General features: G+C 42.6%; 1 protein-coding gene across 39 annotated transcripts in view; it reads left to right on the forward strand.

The window, feature by feature from the left end:
- LOC123877268 (twitchin) overlaps nucleotides 1-20,708 on the forward strand; it is a 166,470-nt gene that overhangs the window by 122,714 nt on the left and 23,048 nt on the right. For all 39 annotated transcript variants that reach the window (XM_045923837.1, XM_045923836.1, XM_045923840.1 and 36 more), the window contains 20 exons: nucleotides 204-5,192; nucleotides 5,792-5,959; nucleotides 6,955-7,107; nucleotides 7,786-7,935; nucleotides 8,581-8,775; nucleotides 9,290-9,494; nucleotides 9,889-10,047; nucleotides 10,736-10,940; nucleotides 11,592-11,728; nucleotides 12,428-12,637; nucleotides 13,359-13,714; nucleotides 14,144-14,264; nucleotides 15,016-15,213; nucleotides 15,761-15,880; nucleotides 16,302-16,466; nucleotides 17,162-17,332; nucleotides 17,665-17,781; nucleotides 17,907-18,072; nucleotides 18,931-19,091; nucleotides 19,950-20,108. In XM_045923837.1, coding sequence (XP_045779793.1) covers nucleotides 204-5,192; nucleotides 5,792-5,959; nucleotides 6,955-7,107; nucleotides 7,786-7,935; nucleotides 8,581-8,775; nucleotides 9,290-9,494; nucleotides 9,889-10,047; nucleotides 10,736-10,940; nucleotides 11,592-11,728; nucleotides 12,428-12,637; nucleotides 13,359-13,714; nucleotides 14,144-14,264; nucleotides 15,016-15,213; nucleotides 15,761-15,880; nucleotides 16,302-16,466; nucleotides 17,162-17,332; nucleotides 17,665-17,781; nucleotides 17,907-18,072; nucleotides 18,931-19,091; nucleotides 19,950-20,108 — 8,305 coding nt within the window. The remainder of the gene's footprint in view (nucleotides 1-203; nucleotides 5,193-5,791; nucleotides 5,960-6,954; nucleotides 7,108-7,785; nucleotides 7,936-8,580; nucleotides 8,776-9,289; nucleotides 9,495-9,888; nucleotides 10,048-10,735; nucleotides 10,941-11,591; nucleotides 11,729-12,427; nucleotides 12,638-13,358; nucleotides 13,715-14,143; nucleotides 14,265-15,015; nucleotides 15,214-15,760; nucleotides 15,881-16,301; nucleotides 16,467-17,161; nucleotides 17,333-17,664; nucleotides 17,782-17,906; nucleotides 18,073-18,930; nucleotides 19,092-19,949; nucleotides 20,109-20,708) is intronic.

The raw sequence follows: 20,708 nt of genomic DNA on the forward strand, positions 1-20,708 counted from the left end.
TTTTTTTTTAATTTATTGACAGCCTTTAAGTGCAATCAGACCTGCTGGCAAGTGTTGATGCAGCCAAACTTTAAAATACAAATACCGTTTACTCCTGCCTTTCGACTGTTAAATTCAGGAAGTTTAGATGTTAATAGAATTATTGGGAGACCTTCAAAAAATGTTTTAAGAAATCGCCTGACTAATTTAATATGTTGTTTCAGATCGAAGGTGACGTTACATCCGGCAAGGTACCAGACCTCATCGAAGGCAACACTTATGAATTCAGAGTTCGCGCAGTTAACAAGGCTGGTAAAGGCATTCCCAGCGATGGAACTGGCCCACATCTGGCCAGACCAAAGAACCTACCGCCCAAGATCGACAGAAACTTCATGTTTGACATTAAGATCAAGGTCGGACAGAACTTTGAACTCGACGTGCCGGTTGCCGGAGAACCCACTCCAACCAAAGAATGGCTCAACGGGGACAACATGGTTCTCAACACAGATAGAATCAAGATCGTCAACGATGCCCATTCTTCGAAGATCAGAGTTATCGACGCTAAACGCGCCGACTCTGGCACTTATACCCTCAAAGCGAAAAATATCAATGGAACAGATTCCGCTACAGTCAAGATTGTTGTTATGGACGTGCCATTGCCACCAGAAGGTCCACTAAGAGTAGATGATGTCACCAAAAATGGCTGCTCCCTTAGATGGAGACCGCCCAAAGATGACGGTGGATGTGAAATCACACACTACGTTGTTGAGAAGATGGACCAAGAAAACCTCCGATGGGTTCCCGCTGGAGATGTGCAAGGCTGTCACACTCGTATCGATCACCTTATCGAAGGTCACGACTACAATTTCCGGGTTCGAGCCGTCAACAGAATCGGCGAATCTCAGCCCCTCATCGGCCACGAACCTATCACGGCTAAAGATCCCTACGGAACCCCCGACAAACCTGGTACTCCAGTCGTCAAAGACTGGGACAAAGATCACATGGACTTGGAATGGGTGCCGCCGAAGAAAGATGGCGGTTCACCGATCACTGGTTACGTCATCGAAGCGAAGAAGAAGTACGGTCCATGGGAACTTGCCGCCACGGTACCAGGAAACCAAACCACTGCCACGGTTCCAGGATTACAGGAGGGAGAAGAATACGAATTCAGAGTCATTGCTGTTAACAAGGCTGGCAACGGAGAGCCGTCTGACGCATCTGCGTCACAGGTAGCGAAAGCTAGGTTCTGCGCTCCCACCTTCGACAAAATGCTGCTCTGCGACAAGACTGTCAAAGCTGGACAAAGAATACAATACGAGATCCCGATAGAAGCAGCTCCGAAACCGACAGTCGAATGGCAGATCAACGGCAAACTCGTCCATCCATCCGACAGAATCGATATCCAAGTTTTACATAACAGGGTTATACTAGACATTCCATTTTCCGTACGTTCCGACGGTGGCGTTTACAAATTGACCCTGAAGAATGACATTGGTGTATGCTCCGCGAGCGCCCAAGTCACTGTACTGGACAAACCTTCGAGGCCCGAGAAACCTTTGGTGGTTTCTGATGTCACAAAGGACTCTTGTTCGTTATCATGGAAAGTTCCTTTGGACGATGGTGGATCACCGATCTTACACTACGTTATCGAAAAAATGGATCTTTCTCGTGGTACTTGGTCAGATGCAGGAATGAGCACATTCTTGTCACACACGGTGACGAGACTGATTCACATGAAGGAATACTTGTTTAGAGTGAGTGCGGTTAACGCTATCGGTCAATCCGAGCCATTAGAATTAGATCGCGCTATTGTCGCGAAGAATGAGTTTGATGAACCTTCTGCTCCCGGTAAACCTGAGGCTACCGACTGGAGCAAGAACCACGTTGACTTGCAATGGACTCCGCCAAAATCCGACGGCGGAGCACCCATTACTGGCTATATCATCCAAAAGAAAGAGAAAGGAAGCCCATACTGGGTTAACGCTGCCCATGTTCCACCAAAACAAAACAAGGCTACTGTACCTGATCTGATTGAAGGCCAAGATTATGAATTCCGCGTAATTGCGGTTAACCAAGCCGGACAATCTGAACCTAGTGAACCTTCGGATATCATCACAGCCAAGGACAGATTTGTGGCACCTAAAATTCTTACACCACTTAAAGAGATTCGTATCAAGGCTGGTCTCATCTTCCACATCGATATCGACTTTATTGGAGAACCTATTCCCGAAGTGAAATGGACATGCGATGGCAGACCAGTCGTTACAAACGAAAGAACCACTGTCACGACAGTTGGTCACCACACCATCGTTCACACTGTCAACTGTAAGAGGTCAGATGCTGGAAAATACCACCTTTCCCTGAAGAACGATTCTGGATCCGATGAGGGCAGCTTCGATGTTATTGTACTGGACGTTCCTGGAGCACCACAACCGCCATTCGAATATGAAGAAATCACTGCCCAATCGGTTACGTTGTCATGGAAACCACCTAAAGACAATGGCGGCAGTGAACTCACTGGTTACGTAATTGAAAAACGTGATTTAACGCACGGCGGTGGCTGGGTACCAGCTGTCACATACATCAACCCGAAATACAACCACGCTACTGTACCAAGACTGTCTGAAGGCACGAAATATGAGTTTAGAGTATTCGCTGAAAACTTACAAGGACGCTCTGAACCATTGGTGACAGACAAACCAGTCGTTGCCAAGAACCAGTACACTGTACCCGGCAAACCAGGCAAGCCAGATCTCGTTTCTGCGGATAAGGATCACATCACGATCAAATGGTCTTCACCAATTTCCAACGGAGGATCTAACATTCTTGGTTATGATGTTGAAAGAAGAGACAAGGCCACCGGCCGCTGGATAAAAATGAACAGAGAACCTGTCAGATTCAACGAATACAACGATGACAGAGTCCAAGAGGGTCATCAATACGAATACAGAGTGTCCGCTATTAACGCAGCCGGACCTGGTCAACCCTCTGACTCTTCCAACGTAATCATCGCCAAACCAATGAAGGAGAAACCGAAGTTATGGTTAGAAGGCCTCATCGGTCGCAAAATCAAGGTTAGGGCCGGCGAACCGATCAATATAAACATTCCAATTTCCGGTGCCCCTACACCGACTATCACATGGGCTAAGGGAACCATTCCGGTTGTTCCTTCATATAGAATTACAGCTGAAACTAAACCTGACGAGACCAAACTTAGCATCGAGAAATCGACTAGAGAGGATGCAGGTAAATACACCATCACTGCATCTAACGCACATGGAAAAGACTCTGCCGATATTGAAGTCATTGTGGTTGACAAGCCTGGAATGCCTAAGGGTCCCTTGTCTTGCATGCCAGTCACACATGACGCTATAAGTCTGACATGGATGCCGCCTACGGATGACGGTGGCAGTGAAATCACCGGCTACGTTGTCGAAGTTGCCGAATTCGGGGTTAACGACTGGCGAACAGTCGCCGGATTCTGTCCCAAATGCTCATTTACTGTTAAGAATTTGACTGAAGGCAAGAAGTACGTATTTAGAGTTCGCGCTGAAAACTTATACGGTGTATCTGAGCCATTGGAGAGCAAACCAATTATTGCTAAACTGCCATTCGATCCACCAGATGCGCCCGACACACCTAGGATTACTGGTTACAGTGCAAACAGCTGTTCTCTCGAATGGGAACCACCTGCGAACTGTGGTGGCAAACCCATCACAGGTTACATTCTTGAAAAGAGAGAACGCGGAGGTGAATGGATTAAGATCAACAATTATCCAACACCGAACACGTGCTATACAGTCCAAGACTTGCGCGAAGGAAACCGCTACGAGTTCCGCGTTATCGCTGTCAACGAAGCCGGTCCAGGCAAACCGAGCAAACCTACGGAATCTATTGTCGCAGAGACCCAGAGGCAAAAACCAAGTGCACCGGAAGCGCCCAAGCCGGATAGAGTCACGAGGGACTCCGTCACATTATCATGGAGACCGCCGAAGAGCGATGGTGGTTCCAAGATCAAGGGCTACATCGTTCAACAGAAAGGTAAAGGAGACAAAGACTGGAAGGACGTCAATGACGTGCCCATCCCGAGCCTCGTTCACACTGTACCGAAACTTAAAGAAGGCGCAGAATACCAGTTCAGGGTTATCGCTGTTAATGATATTGGCAGATCTGAACCTAGCAAACCAACGAGCGATATCACAATCGCCGAACAACCAAACAAGCCATGCATGGATCTCAGTGGAGTTCGGGATATTACCGTACGTGCTGGAGAGGACTTCTCTATTCACGTGCCTTATACCGGCTTCCCGCAACCGACTGCGTCATGGTTTGCTGATGACAAGCAGCTCGATGTCGATGGTGACTCCAGAATATTCCAGAAGCTTACGCCTGACTCAGCGTCCCTCGTTGTTAAGGATGCCAAGAGATCCGACGGTGGTCAGTACCGATTACAATTACGCAATCCGTCTGGTTATGACACTGCCACAATCAACGTACGTGTGCTCGACAGACCTGGGAAACCAGAGAACTTGCGAGCGGAAGAATTCGAGGGTGAAGCACTCACGTTGTACTGGAACCCGCCCAAAGACAACGGAGGCGGCGAAATTACCAACTACGTCGTTGAAAAACGCGAAGCCCGCACACCTACCTGGACTAAAGTGTCAGGCTATGTAACGACACCGTTCTTACGGGTGAAGAATTTGACAGTTGGCAAGAGCTACGAGTTCAGGGTTATGGCTGAGAACCAATACGGTCAATCAGATCCAGCGCAGACTCTCGAACCAATCAGAGCCAGACATCCATTCGATCCACCGAGCGCTCCTGGCGTACCTTACTCGGTCGAAACTACGGAATCTTCCATCACGGTTACTTGGACGAAACCGCGTACAGATGGAGGATCACCGATCACTGGTTATATCCTTGAGAAGAGGTTAATAACTGATGATAAATGGACGAAGGCGTCCCACGCACACATTCCAAACACAACTTATAAAGTACAAGGGTTGATAGAGAACCACGAATATGAGTTCCGCGTATCTGCTGTGAACGCAGCGGGTCAAGGACCTTACTCGCAGAGCTCGGATGCTATCCGCGCGTGCGCACCGCCGGCTGCTCCTCGGATCACAAGCGATCTCAGCCTTAGGGACATCACGGTCATTGCTGGGGAAGAGATTAAGATCACTGTCCCGTACACCGGAAACCCGAGACCGAAGGTGAGTTAAATTATTATCTTTGCACAGTAATTAGGACTTGTTACATAACTTTAGATACAATTTTTTTTTGATTAAGGATCTCTAAAATTTTTTTCTGTTTGTCATTTTACTGAATCAATTTAAATACGGGAGTTTAGCATCAAAATATATGCGAGTACAGCGCGTATTTACACAAGTTAAACAGAATCTTCAGAAGATACAACTTAATCTGAATTTCATGGTGCCAATGGCGAATTATACAGCTATACAAATAACATTTATTTTAATTTAGCTGCCCCACTATGGCTTCGTTTGAATTGAATTTCTGAAAAAAGGATAAAAATAGACAGAGTTTTGTAAATCAAATTTACATGTGCTTTTACAAAACTGGTTCTGAAATTTCTTTCTCAGAGGCGGTCTACGTTATCATACGAGAAAACCTACGTGAAAAGTCTCAAGTTCCTAACTGAGCGGTTACTTACGACTCCCGAGCAACTGACTGACTGACATTAGCGGTCAAGCTGTACGCTGGCACTCAGTTTCTCGACCTACATTACAGGCCGGTTCGGAACATTGGAAAAATTGGATCACTGTAACTAAAATTTTCCCTGTATTGGTAGGTGTCATGGATAATAAACAACGACGAAGTGTTCCCGGATCACCGCATCCGCTTCGACACTTCGGACATTAACACGGTGTTCATAAACTCGTGCGCCAAGCGATCCGATACTGGCTCCTACACTGTACAGCTAATCAACAGCGAGGGCTCAGACAGCGGCACTTGCAGGGTAAGTCGAAGTGATCCTGATACTCCCTTTTGTTCTTCTTCAAAAGCTAACAGGGTATGTAAAGAAAGACTGTCTTATTTCTAAACTAGCTGACGCCCGCGACTTCGTCCGCGTGGATTTAGGTTTTTCGAAATCCCGTGGAAACTCTTTTATTTTCTGGGATAAAAAGTAGCCTATGTGCTAATCCAGGATATTATCTATCTCCATTCCGAATTTCAGCCAAATCCGTCCAGTAGTTTTTGCGTGAAGGAGTAACAAACATACACACACACACACATATACAAACTTTGTTCCTGTCCACGTAAAAGTCAACCTAATAAATGAAACATAAATGAATCTTGTAAGACTTCTCTTATTTGGTGGCTTTTTGTAGTGCCAGACCAGCACAATGCACTTCGCCAGTGTCGAGTAGCTGTTAATTCCTTACGAAAACATTGATGTTATATCTTTGACAACTACAATTTGTGACAAAATTGATCAAAGTATCCGACCGCGATTCGCAGGCCCAAACACCGGTTCTGTCTTTTTTAGGGTTTTGTAGTAAAATAAGGAATCCTTAAATTTTCATCCAGTTCGTCTATCCATTTGGCTGTATCAGTGCCAGCTTAAAAATGAACTATATATAAGAGCTGAAAGGTTGAGTACATTTATAGAAATCTATTCCTGCTACACAGAGGCATATTTATATCTTGAAACAAGTGTAAATTAAAAATTTATAACACCCCCGACAAGTGAAGGTTACAGTAACTAGAAAAGAGCTGATAACTTTCAAACGGCTGAACCGATTTTCTTGGATTATAGCTAAGAACACTCTCGATCAAGCCACCTTTCAAACAAAAAAACTAAATTAAAATCGGTTCATTAGTTTAGGAGCTCCGATGCCACAGACAGATACACACGTCAAACTTATAACACCCCTCTTTTTGGGTAGGGGGTTAAAACAATACAAGAATAAACTGTAGATTGTTCTTCACCACTTAATTGTTTGTTTTCAGGTGCTAGTAGTGGACAAGCCATCCCCGCCTGTGGGCCCACTGGACGCTTCAGACATCACGCCAGACACGTGCACGTTGTCATGGAAACCGCCGCTAGACGATGGCGGATCGCCCATCACCAACTATATCGTGGAGAAGTTGGACAATACTGGAGTAAGTTCTTTTGATTTATAATTTTTTAACAAAAAATAGGATTATTTGTGGAAAATTTAAATCAATTTGTAACTTTTCAAATGGTGCTTAGTGTTTCTATTAGAATCATAGAGCAATTTGAAGTAGAGTAGATATTAATAATAACTCTCATCAGAAACAAACAAGGGTGTAGAACACAAAAGTCAACATTTTTTGCAGAAGGAAATATTCTGTCGAAAATTAATCCATTGCTATGACAATACAAAGAAAATAAAGCAAATGCATTGACAATCAACGTATATTGCAGCTTAATACTGATATTTTTGTCCCAAGAAGCTTTTCAAAGGGGCAAAGCCAGGGGGCGCTATTCACAACAGTGCCCTCGTACAAAAAAAAACTATTTTTTTTGTGATGCAACTACAAATGCACAGTTTTCGGATTTCCCCCTTTTACTTGTGCTATAAAACCTACCTACCTGCCAAATTTCATAATTCTACGGCAACGGTTTCTTGACGGACACGACAGACAGACAGACAGACAACAAAGTGATCCTATTTCCTTTTGAAATACGGAACCCTAAAAATGCATGCATGCATTCGATGCACAGATGATCATAAAAAACAGATTGAAAATACAAATATGTAGTAATTTTAAATTTTTTCATCGTTTCTCAACCAAATTTTTCTTGTATTCCTCCAGGTATGGTCAAAGACCTCGTCATTCGTACGCAATTGCCACTACAACGTCATGGGTCTGGAACCGAACAGGAAGTACTTGTTCCGCGTACGTGCTGAGAACCAGTACGGAGTGTCAGAACCACTGACGATGGACGACTATGTTACTGCCACGGTTAGTATTTCCTGTATGTCTTGCTTGATTTTCAGGCAAAGGAGGGTAGCCTATGGCATTTTTCTGGTCTTTAACTGTAGATAAATCCATGCAACAAATCATGTCAATCCGTTGCTCCGTTGTGACGTGATTCAAGGACAAAACAAGAAACAAACACTTTCATATTTATAATAGGGTCTTGGTTGTAATTACTTAGACAAATAGACAAAGAGCGAAGCTTGCAGCTGGCGACCCTCTGTCCCCTTCGACCTCATGAGAGAGAGAGAGAGAGAGAGAGAGAGAGAGAGAGAGAGAGAGAGAGAGAGAAAGAGAGAGAGAGAGATCTCCCTCTTGCCTGCGCAGTCCAATATTTAGCAGCTGTTGTAACTGCGCGAGATACCGTCTTGCCGTCCACACGCTCGCACTTAACTGCGCAAACTGGCTTGTGCAGTTAAGCTCTCGGGTAAGACGGAGCGTTTACCCGGAGCTTTAGGTTGAAATCTGTAGAGCGCACTTTGACTTTGCTTAGACTTAAGTTTCAGTCAAAATGAGACAGATTTATGGCAGCCGTACAACGCTGTCTCGTTTTAATAGTGTCTCAGCCATAGAACTCACTATTAAATTATTTCTTTCAATGATACTATTTTTTTTTGTCCCAAATCTTAGTTCCCATTCACGATTCCCGACCCGCCGGGCGTACCGCGCGTCATCGACTGGGACGGCTCCACCGCCACCGTGGTATGGGACAGGCCTAGATCTGATGGAGGCGCTCGCATACAGGGATACAAGATCGAGTTCCGGGATATCCTGGACAATATATGGGCCAGTGCGGACTACCTTGTCAAAGACTGCAATTACCAGGTAAAATATGTACTAGTTCTTGCTATAAGCTTCACTCAGAAAAAGCAGGTCCTCCAAAAACACACCCCGAGTAACACAGGTTCAATACGTAGAGCTTATTAGCTTATCCGTACCTCAAAACGAAAATCGGAACCCTTATAGGATCATTTTGTTGTTCCGTCTGACAAGAAAACCTATGGAGTACTTCCCGTTAACCTAGAATCATGAAATTTGGCAGGTAGGTACGTCTTATAGTACATGTAAAGGAAAAAGCCTGAATTGGTGGTTGCATTATAATAATCAAAATGTGTACAATGTACAAATAATTTGTATTCTCAATTTTCGAAGTAAGATAACTAAACCAAGTGGGGTATCATATGAAAGGGCTTTATCCACATTCTAAAACAGATTTTTATGCATAATAGTTTTTGATTTATCTTTCAAAACGTCGGAAAAAATACCTGAGTACGGAACCCTTGGTGCGCGAGTCTAACTCACACTTGACCGGTTTTTAAACATCGTTTTTGTCGATCAGGCCTACAATTTGGGGCCGGGTCACGAATACGAGTTCCGCGTGCGTGCCAAGAACGCGGCCGGCTTCAGCAAATACTCCGCCAGCTCACATCCCTTCAAGGTCCGTGGCAAGGCGGGACCACCTTCTGCGCCACGATCACCTCGTGTGCTACGCGTTGGAAGGAACTACGTTGATCTTTCCTGGGATCCACCAGCTTCTGATGGAGGTATGTATTATTCGTATATCTTCTCTGTTTCTCTCTTAGCGATATGCACCTACTAGCAGTACTAGCTGATGTCTGCGACTTCGTCCGCGTGGATTTGGACTTACAAAAATCCCGTGGGAACTCTTTGAATTTCCGGGATAAAAAGTAACCTATGTCAATCTCCAGATCTTCAATTATATCCATGTAAAAAACCACGTCTCAATCCGTTACTCCGTTACGACGTGACAAACAAACTTTCTTTCACATTTGTAATATGGATTAGGTAGTGATAGTTTCTAAGTCTTGAAGGTCATCAGTATACTTTGTTAATGTACAAGATACTTGCCCAAATCATACTTTCAGTTTAATAAATTGACTTTTTGACTGAATTTTATCTCCTTACTTTTGTTTCCAGGTTCGCGTATTACCGGCTACATCATTGAACGCCGTGAGCTCACAAGCTCCGTTTGGGTCAAGACCAACGACTACACAGTACAAGATACAACCTTCACAGCGCTCAACCTCAGTGAAAAGGTTGATTTCGAGTTCAGGATTATTGCTGTTAATTCTGCTGGTAAGTTTGACTCCTCTTGTCCTGCATCCCATTTTAGTAATTCAACATTTTGGACCCGAAGCCACCTTTTTACTATCGCACCGCAAGACGCCGGGCGAGTTTCCACCTCTACGTCGTCGACATTCCCTTTTCAGGCACAAAATGCTTTTTGTCATCATTCCTCATATAGATGGCTATGGTTTGGATGAATTTTTTTCTTCCCATTTGGGAGAGTATTCCAAACCCTATATAAACCCTGTATTTTTAAAACAAGAGTGAATAGTCACCTTCTGGGCAAATGAGTCCCTTCGACTACGTCTTCATAACTTCTCATCACCGTATGATCGTGGTTTAGCGTGTACGGTGCGCCTAGAGTGAAAGAAATTGTATTGACGTGTTTAGCAGACCCGTCGCCACTTGTAAACGAGCGCCCTAAAGAAGAAAACGTAGTCAAAATTCCTCGGACACGTACGAAGCGATTTGCTTCCTCGTTTCTGATCCGAACCGCTAGGATATGTAACGCCCTTCCGGCATCAGTTTTCCCTCCCACTTTTAATACGGGTACCTTCAAGTCAAGAGTGAATAAGCAACTTCTAGGTAAGCGCGTTCCATCTTAGCTATCATCACTTGCTAGCAGGTCTGATTGCAGCCAAGCGCTAGTCTATATAATTGAAAAAAAAAGATATTATTAATTTGAAAAAATCCACAGGTAAATCCGAACCATCAAGCTGTACAACACCAGTGCGAACCGGGGAAGAAGTCGGTGGGGCTAAACCGGAATGGCTCAAACAGATGTCACCAACGATATGCGCGCCTCTCGGCAGGCCTTACACTCTCGAGTGTGTGGCATCCGGCAGCCCAGTGCCCACTGGCCGCTGGCTGAAGAACGGCAGAGAAGTTGTGCTCGGCGCCAGGTCAGTGTGCATTTAGCTTTAGAAACCACGAAGAAAATTTTCTTTCATAAACTTTTCTAGGAACGATTACTATATAAAGTTAAACAGCACTAAATCTCGACTACTACCTACTACCCACTAACTACTACTTCTGTTCTATCTACTACCCACGAACTGCCGATAGGTAAAGATAGATATAGTAAAATTGTTTTTCTGTCGCTCTGTGTATTTTAACATTCTATATTTATATTTATGAACTCTGAATTTTCTCCTCTTTTGTTTGATATGTCCCACTTGATACAATAGCAAAAAAAATATATTTGGAGTCCTTCATTATTTTGAATGTAACATCTGACGGATCGTTTTTTTCATATAAAATGTAGTTTAAGTCACCCGGACCATAATAACAAATTGATTGGCACCTCATTCATCAAAATCGGCCCAGAAACTCAGGCGCTACGGTGGAACACACAAAATCTGATACAAACACATACATACATAAAATGGTAAAATCATAATCTTCCTTCCTTTTGGCTTTGCCGTAGTCGGGTAAAAATATTTTGGATATATATTTTGGAAACTGTTTGCACTTTCCAAAATTATCACTCTAATTGGGAATCTCTAGTCTCAAATTATTAAAATGTTTGTTCATCTGTTCTTTTTCTGGTACAGACTAATCGCGGAGTCTCGCGAGGGTACGCTAAAACTGAACATTCTGGAAGCGACGGACGCGGACGAAGGCGACTACACATGCGAGGCTAGCAACAGCCTGGGCAGCATTTATTGCACTGCGCATCTTAAGATTGGAAGTAAGTATTGCTCCAGGTGGCGCTCTTTAGGGAAGGCCTATGTCCAACAGTGGACGTCCACAGGCTGATGATGATTGCTCCAGTAAAAGTGAGACTGTCTAAATAATTTTACGTATCAGCAAAATCATTGACTGGAAATCATTTTTTGACATGCCCAAATTTTTGAAGTTGTTGGCAATCTAGATGATTATGAATAAAACAACCCAGTACCCAGTTGTTGTAGTACTGAAAAAGTATCACAGTACTTCTATAGCCCTTACTTGTCTTATATACGCGTATGACAAGCGATAGATATATTTGTATAACAAGTTTACGGTTTCACTTGCGAAATTATATACCCACGATTCCTTATTCTTCGACTCGCCGATTCAACTTTCACAGTGCAATGTGGACATAATCATCCATTCCTGTCTGGACTTTGTTGTGGCTAAATCTGACTTTGTTTACTTTATGTTTGTACTAGCTGATGCCCGTGACTTCATTCGCGTGGATATAGGTTTTAAAAATCCCGTGGGAACTCCGGGATAAAAAGTAGCCTATGTGATAATCTAGGGTATAATCTATCTCCATTCCAAATTTCGTAGTTAGTAAGTAGTTTTCGTGTGAAAGAGTAATAAACATACACACACACACACACATACATGAACGCAAACTTTCGGTTTTCTAATATTAGCGTGATTAATACAATTTTTGTTCCAGGTCCACCACGCATCACGCGAATGCCAGGTGACCTCAACCTGCCAGAGCATGACAACACGAAGATCAAGATCCTGTACTCCGGAGACCAGCCCGTTGACGTCACTATCACCAAAGATGGCCACAAGCTGTCCGAGACGCCTCACTTCAAATACACAGTGTTCGATGATTACATCCTTATATTCATTAAGGACATCACTAAGGATGATATGGGTAAGTAATTTAGGCGTTAATGTTATGTCAAAATTTAAAATCTAATGTTATGTCAAAGAAAAAAATCTGTGGCAGTTTTTGACACAAAAAAGTCTTAACAGGGCTCTCTCCATCACTTACTCCATACAATCGTAGTTCCAATTTCATTTGAATATCAAGCAATCAAAGTCCATGAAATTTTGCAGACATATTCTAGAAACTCATATCTGTGCCTGTGGTGTTTTAGATTTTTCTAAAAATGTAGTTTCAAAATTATAGGGGCTCAAAGATTTCTATGTGAATTTGTAAGACCGCGTAACTTTGAAACAGAATGTTTTAACAGAAATCTGGAAAACCACAGGCATAGATATTATTTTCGAGAATATGTCTGCAAAATTTCATGGACTTTGGTTGCTTAATATACAAATGAAATTGGAACTACGTTTGTATGAATCGAGTGACGGGGAGACCCCTCTTAAAAGAGTGTCATGGCTTTGTAGCTATGCATTTCGATTTGAATCAAGAAATTTTGATCAATTTGTGAAGACAGCAAAAATGCTAATGTTGATGTCATATCAATAGAACCTGATTCCATATTAGAAGCATTGAAATAACTAATAATAATACTAGAAAAGGTAACTTTACTGTTAACAAACCCCTTTTAAATTCTAAAAACAAAAAAAAATGACTTTTACTCAACCAAAAAATTTTTGGGCTTAACATATATTTGCGTTCTCTACAGGCACATACAAGCTCACAATAAAGAACAACTCGGGCGAAATATCGGACACATTCTCGATAACTGTAACCGGACTGCCCGGACCGCCTCAAGGGCCATTGGAAGCCTCGGACATTACCAGACATACATGCACCTTGGCCTGGAAGCCTCCTACGTACGATGGAGGACTACCAGTCACTCATTACGTTGTTGAGAGGATGGACATGACTGGTACTAACTGGATAACCATCGCCTCTTGTGTCCGGGATACCAAGTTCACGGTACTTGGGTTAACGGAGGGACAGGAATATAACTTCAGGATACATGCTGCTAATGATAACGGCATGGGACCTGGATTGGAAGGTGCTAGCCCGATTAAGGTCAGTTTTCAATTTTTAGTCGAACCCAGTGCAAATTGATATTATGTATAGATAAATAGATAACATATTTTCAATTGAATAATTTAAATACCCCCGACACAAAACCTCTGATAACTTTCAAACGGCTGAACCGATTTTCTTGAAAAAGAGGGATGTTATAAGTTTGACGTGTGTACCTGTTTGTTTGTGTATCTGTCTGTGGTATCGTAGCTGCTAAACTAATAAACCGATTTCAATTTAGTTTTTTTTTTTGTTTGAAAGGTGGCTTGGTCGAGATTGTTCTTAGCTATAATCCAAGAAAATCGGTTCAGCCGTTTGAAAGTTATCAGCTCTTTTCTAGTTACTGTAGCCTTCACTTGTCGGGGGTGTTAAATTTTTTTTAATTTACACTTGTGTATATTCATTGATAAAGGTAATCCTTTCCCCCAGGCCAAAGCTCCTTACGACCCACCGTCAGCACCTGGCATTCCCAACATCTTGGAAGTTGGCGGACACTTCGTACACCTCAATTGGGATAAACCCGAAAACGATGGCGGTGCGAGAATACAGGGTATGAACACCAATCAACTCAAAATAAATTTATTCTATCCCTATCCTGAATTTCGTATTCGATAATTTTAGAGCATAAAAGATCTCAAAGAAGTCCCTTGCATATTACTGTCTCCATTTAAAACTACATTTTTCGCCTACTTTCAGGGTGATTACGCACAGCATCCGATCTGAATCCGTGAAAATACGTTCTGAAGTAGTCATAGAACTATTTGTATGGTAATTTACGCACTAGCTCCGACTTCCGTCATCCGAGTTCTATCCGTCATCCATGAGTATATCTCGGATGTGCCTCGGATTCAAATCGGACGTATGATTTGTCAAAGATGTCCACTGAATAGCTTGGATTTGGATCAGAGATCGTATTAGTGCGTAAGCAATAACCGAGTTCGGTCCAAGTTTTTTATATCCTTATTTTCACGGACTCGGATCGGATGGAATGCCTAACCGCTCTCAAAGCAGAGAAATTTTTATGCTTCCTCTTTTTTAATTCGAACCGCTAGGATATGAAACACCCTTCCGGTATCAGTTTTCCCTTCCACCTATAATATGGGTACTTTCAAGTTAAGAGTGAATAGGCAACTTCTAGGCAAGCGCGCTCCATCTTGGGCTGCATTATCACGTGCTAGCAGGTCTGATTGCAGCCAAGCGCTGGTCTATATAATTAAAAAAAAAATTGCCGATTGTAAATCCATCGTGTCTCGAAATGTTTACCGCAAGGCATTAAACAATACAATATCATGTCTTTTCAGGCTACTGGGTAGACAAGCGTGAAGTTGGCTCACAGAGCTGGCAACGCGTCAACCCCACCCTCTGCGTGCCCAACCAGCTCAACTGCGCGAACCTCATCGAGGGACGCCAGTATGAGTTCAGAGTCATCGCACAGAACGAAGCTGGTCTGTCGCCGCCAAGCACCAACAGTCAACAGGTCAAGGTCGTCGACCCGAAGGGTGAGTAACTTCAAAATTCACCAATGTAACTTTAAGGTTACTGAGGGACAGCAAAAAGGCGTATATTAGCCTAGTTGATTGATAATTGAAGAGTTGACCTTGAAAAGCACTTCTATTTCCTGTTCTAAGGCTTGATATGCTATTTATGATCTAATGCAGATTAAGGGGAACTTATGATATATAAGGATCGATGAAGCTAGAAACAGGCATTTAGTGCCATAGGAGTCCACTTTGGATCACTTAGCCACTCAAGTAAGCTCAAATTCACTTGAAGACCTTTTCCGATTCCAATATCCATCGGTCTTACGACAAACGTTGTCAAGGTCAACACGATCAAATGGTTTCATTCATTTATTCATTTCAGCGTGCTGACCTTGAGAACTATATTATTCGTCACTTTAGTTCTTTCTGGGTCAATGATCTTCCTTTACCTTATTCCTCAAAAGAAATGTTCAGTGTCTACGTTTCAAAGACTTTAGCATTGCAGTGTGAGCGCTGAAAAGACTCGAAGGAGTTTACCATAAATTATATATATTCCCTATTTCAGCGGCAACTCCGCCAGAGGTCGTAAAGCCACTGAGGAACGCCAACTGCATTCAGTACCACAACGCCAAGTTCACGTGCACCATCACTGGGTCGCCGAAACCGACCATCACTTGGTACAAGGGTGAGTAAACATATAGTATGCAACAGGTCAAGATGGAAATCGGGGTGGAACGCCCCCCCACACCCGCACATTCCCCGCGCTAACCCGGAGCGGCTGAGTGCGGGTGGCATGTGGGTGTGCGGGGCCTCCCCCCGCCTCATACCCGGATTGCCTCAAGCTTACTTCGGTAGCAAATTTCTTACAAATCGGTTGAGCGGATGGGTCTTTAGGAATCCCGTGGGAACTCTTTGATTTTCCGGGATAAAAAGTAGCCTATGTCCGTCACCGGGATATAAGCTAACTCTGTACCAAACGTCAGAATCGGTTAAACTGATGGGCCATGAAAAGGTAACAGACAGACAGAGACACTTTCGCATTTATAATATTAAGTATGGATGGATGAACAGCTAGTAATCCTAGTATAATTCGGTTATTTTCTTAGGTGCGCGTGAAATCACCAACGGTCCTCGCCACCGCATCTGGAGCGAGGGAGACAACCACTTCCTTACAGTCATGGACGTGTTCGGTGAAGACGCAGACGAGTACGTGTGCCGAGCGGTCAACAAGGCCGGTGTCAAGAGCACCAGGGCGGAACTGCTGATTATGAGTAAGTTGTACCTTTGTTTACAGGATTTCATTTGGTATGAGCCAGTGGCGTGCAGCTCATAGAGGTATAAAGGTACTGCCTACCCTAGTTGTATCAAACCAACACTTATTTCCCATTATGAGTTATGACCTACCAGAAAATAAGGTTATTTATTTGTTTAAGAGCGTTCTTCTACAATTCTTGAGTATGGTAAACTGAACAGAAAACTGACCAGCAATCCAGTTCCCTCTCAACCTGTAAAATGGACCTGTTGGTTTTCAGCGGTTCAAAATCACTTTTTACATGGGACATTAATTATTTATTATAAAAAGTAACGATGACGGTTTAATTCGTTTTCGCAAAGTTGATAAAAATAGAAAGGAGTATGGACTGAGATGACTCAAAAGTGATACATACACAAAAATTGTCAACTAACTTCTATACAGCATTATATTCGTATTATAAGTTAGCTGTAACTAAGTTTTTCTGACCCAGCTAGCCCCAGCAATGCGCGGGACTTCAATTACTTTTACACATGGCATAATATTGTGTACCAAATCTTTGAAAAGAGCAACCGCCGAGTTTCTTGCTGGTTCTTCCCGGTAGGAAAGACATTCCGAACCAGTGGTAGATGCTTTTGACGATTCAAAAGTACTTGTAAAAGTTTATTTGAATAAAAATATTTTGAAGTTTAATTCAATTATCCTTTATTCCAGCTGCACCAAAACTGAACGTACCACCCAGATTCAGGGTCACAGCGTACTTCGACAAGGGCGAAAATGTCGTCATCAAGATACCGTTCACTGGACACCCCATACCGAAGCTCACGTGGGTGCGAGAGGGAGAGACTATCGAGTCTGGACTTCATTACCACGTTGAGAGAAAAGGTCCGATATATTATGTTTGTTGACATCTATCCATTTTATTAATGATCTATTCGGCTGATAGTAAAACTCAAAGTGAACTAAACAATAGACAGGCTAAAAAAGTAGTGCTTCTCCAAAACACAATCTTGTAGAAAAAAATAATAAATGAAATAATTTTCAGGATTTTTTGACTCAATGAAACATTTGAGATATACTTCAAATAAATATTTTCAACTTGAAAATTTATGTCAACCCATATATTTTACTTTGATTATTATTTGACGACATCACTCTATATATCAATATTATTCTGTCTGTCTATATCAGTTATCAATATTATTTCTATATTTCAGAACGCCATGCCATCCTTACAATCCGCGACGCCAGCAAAATGGACTCTGGACCTTACAGACTCACTGCCGAAAACGAATTGGGACAAGATTCCGCCATTATTAACATTGAAATTAGCGGTGAGTAGCGTTTGTACTTAAAGATCTATTGTATCCAAAATATTTTAATAGACAATCATAGACAAATCGTCCATTTGATAATAAATTACGTTAACTTCTAATCTTGTTTTTTATGCCCACTACAGATCGTCCAGATCCACCAAGATTCCCATCGGTGGACAACATCGGTGTGGATTCCCTGGCATTGTCCTGGAAGGCGCCGGTTTGGGACGGCGGATCAGACATCACCAACTACCTGGTCGAGAAGAGAGAACACCCCATGTCCAGCTGGATAAGGGTTGGAAACACCAGGTTAGTAAAGCTACCTCTTGAATTGCCCATATTATGTTATTCCTACCAAGATTCCCATCGGTGGACAACATCAGTGTGGACTCCCTGGTATTATGCTGGAAAGCACCTCGCTCCTCACCGATCCGCCACCGACAGCATCCGAGCCGCTTATCACCTCGTTGGTGATAAGCGGCTCGGATATCACCAACTACCTTGTCGAGTAGAGGAACATTCCCACCGGTGGGCAAAATCGGTGTGGAATGCGTAATGAAATCCTGCCAGTGTGGGACGGCGGCTTGGATATTACCAAGAACCCAGTAAAGAAGAATGAACGGATATTTATGTAGAAAAACTAGATTCCAACTTCTCATATTTTCTGATAAAAATAAGTTTTTTTATCAGTTGAATTTTTTGTGAATTTCAAATAGATATTGCTTCTTCAGTTTTGATCTTAAAAAGTATTTTGGCGGGTTAGAAAGGGCTCCATTTGATCGGTATATTTTTATTTTTACTGATTTTTTTCTGAAAACCGTCAAATCCCTGATATTGGAATAAGTTTTCTTGCTGAAATTAGCTGTCATTCATCGTCATCATCAGCCTGTCGACGTCCACTGTTGGACATAGGCCTTCCCTATAGAGCGCCACCACACTCGGTCCTCAGCCTTCCTCATCCATCCACTTCTCCTCAGCCGCTTTATATCGTCGGTCTATCGTGCTAGAGGGCGTCCCACACTACGCTTGCTTAAACGCGGTCTCCACTCAAGGACTTTCCGGCTCCAACGGCCATCGCCTCTACGACAGGCATGGCCTGCCCATTGCCACTTCAGCTTGCTAATAGTTTGTTTGACACAATAGTATAATCTAAATCTTTTGTCGTAGATTCACAACAATGGCCGTCACAAACTTAGTGCCGGGCAAGCAGTATGAATTCCGCGTATACGCTGAAAACATTTACGGCAGATCAGAGCCGAGCGAAACAACGTCACTCATCCAGACCAAGGCCATCGTCAAGAAAGAGTTCAAGAAGAAGGAATACCCTGGTGAGTCGGAGACACCATTTATAATCTTGTTACGACAAATACTTTTACTTAAAAATCCGAATAATTAAAGAAGTGTTAACAAAGCTAAAGCTGGAGATTGACTTGTACCGTTTATTTGTAACTAGATGATGCCCGCGACTTCGTCTGCGTGGACTTGGTTTTTTAAGAATCCCATGGGAACTCTTTGCTTTTCCGGGATAAAAAATTGCCTTTGTCAATTTCCGGGAAGCAAGCTACCGTTACACCAAACATAAATCGGTTAAACGGATGGACCGTTAAGAATCCCGTGGGAACTCCCGTCCACGGAATGTAAGCTAACTCTGCACCAAGTTAAACTGTCGTGAAAAGCTAGCTAGCAGACAGACAGATAGACAGACACACACACACTTTCGCATTTATAATATTAGTATGGATGGATGTACCATTCGAGGCGATCTTGTTATGCGGCAACACGGACTTGCAGCGTGTGTTTGTGATATATCATTCGAGCTCTTGGCTCAAGTGTGATCCATCGTAATGTAACTGTCAAAGGGATATAAAGGGACCTCCAGTTATAGGCCATGCATAATGATTTTGATGATATTTTAATGCCGTTTTTAACCCCCGACCCAAAAAGAGGGGTGTTATAAGTTTGACGTGTGTATCTGTGTATCTGTCTGTGGCATCGCAGCTCCTAAACTAATGAACCGATTTTAATTTAATTTTTTTGTTTAAAAGGTGGCTTGATCGAGTGTTCTTAGCTATAATCCAAGAAAATCGGTTATGCCGTTTGAAAGTTATCAGCTCTTTTCTAGTTACTGTAACCTTCACTTGTCGGGGGTGTTATAAATTTTTAATTTACACTTGTTTCTTTCACAGTTGACGAAACCGGCAAGAAGATCCGTACGAACGCCGACCACGGTCCGGTGAAGGACTACGACAGCTACGTGTTCGACATCTACAGCAAGTACGTGCCGCAGCCGGTCGACATCCGGACGTGCTCGGTTTACGACAAGTACGACATACTCGAGGAGATTGGTGAGTACGGTATGCTACGGTGCTATGGAGATTTAACTAAAATCTTTAGTGTGGTAGTGTAGAATAACAAATAGAACTGTACGGTTGATGATAAGGTGGGGCTAATTCTTTTGCATAAAATCTGCAATCCTTTATAACCTAATTTAAATTTAAATTTTAAATTGTCCAAAGTCACAACAAAAAAACCGATAATTATCCAGTCACAACAAAAAAAAATTATACCCGATAATACAACAAAAAAATGTATACCCGATAATTTTTTTGTTGTGACATTGGACAATTTAAAATTAACTTTCCGTCAGAAGGAAAAAGATGCGTTATACTCTAAATTTAAATTAGATTATAAAGGATTATCGTTGGCTCCAGCTCAAACCACATGGTTTTATGTGCAGATTAATATTAAGTGCTACTCTACAAAAAACACTATAAATGCGACTAAATACTAAAAACTAAAATCACGAGGTTTGACAGTTTTAAATTAATTTTGTCTGTCCTATTCTTATTACGTTTGGTAAGAATCAGTGCCATTTCTCTACATAAACTAAACTGACCGGTTTAAATCTAGCTATCCTTTTCTGCAACGCGCATTATGAAAGGGGT

This window comes from Maniola jurtina, chromosome 23 (genome assembly GCF_905333055.1).
Source record: "Maniola jurtina chromosome 23, ilManJurt1.1, whole genome shotgun sequence".
Taxonomy (NCBI): domain Eukaryota; kingdom Metazoa; phylum Arthropoda; class Insecta; order Lepidoptera; family Nymphalidae; genus Maniola; species Maniola jurtina.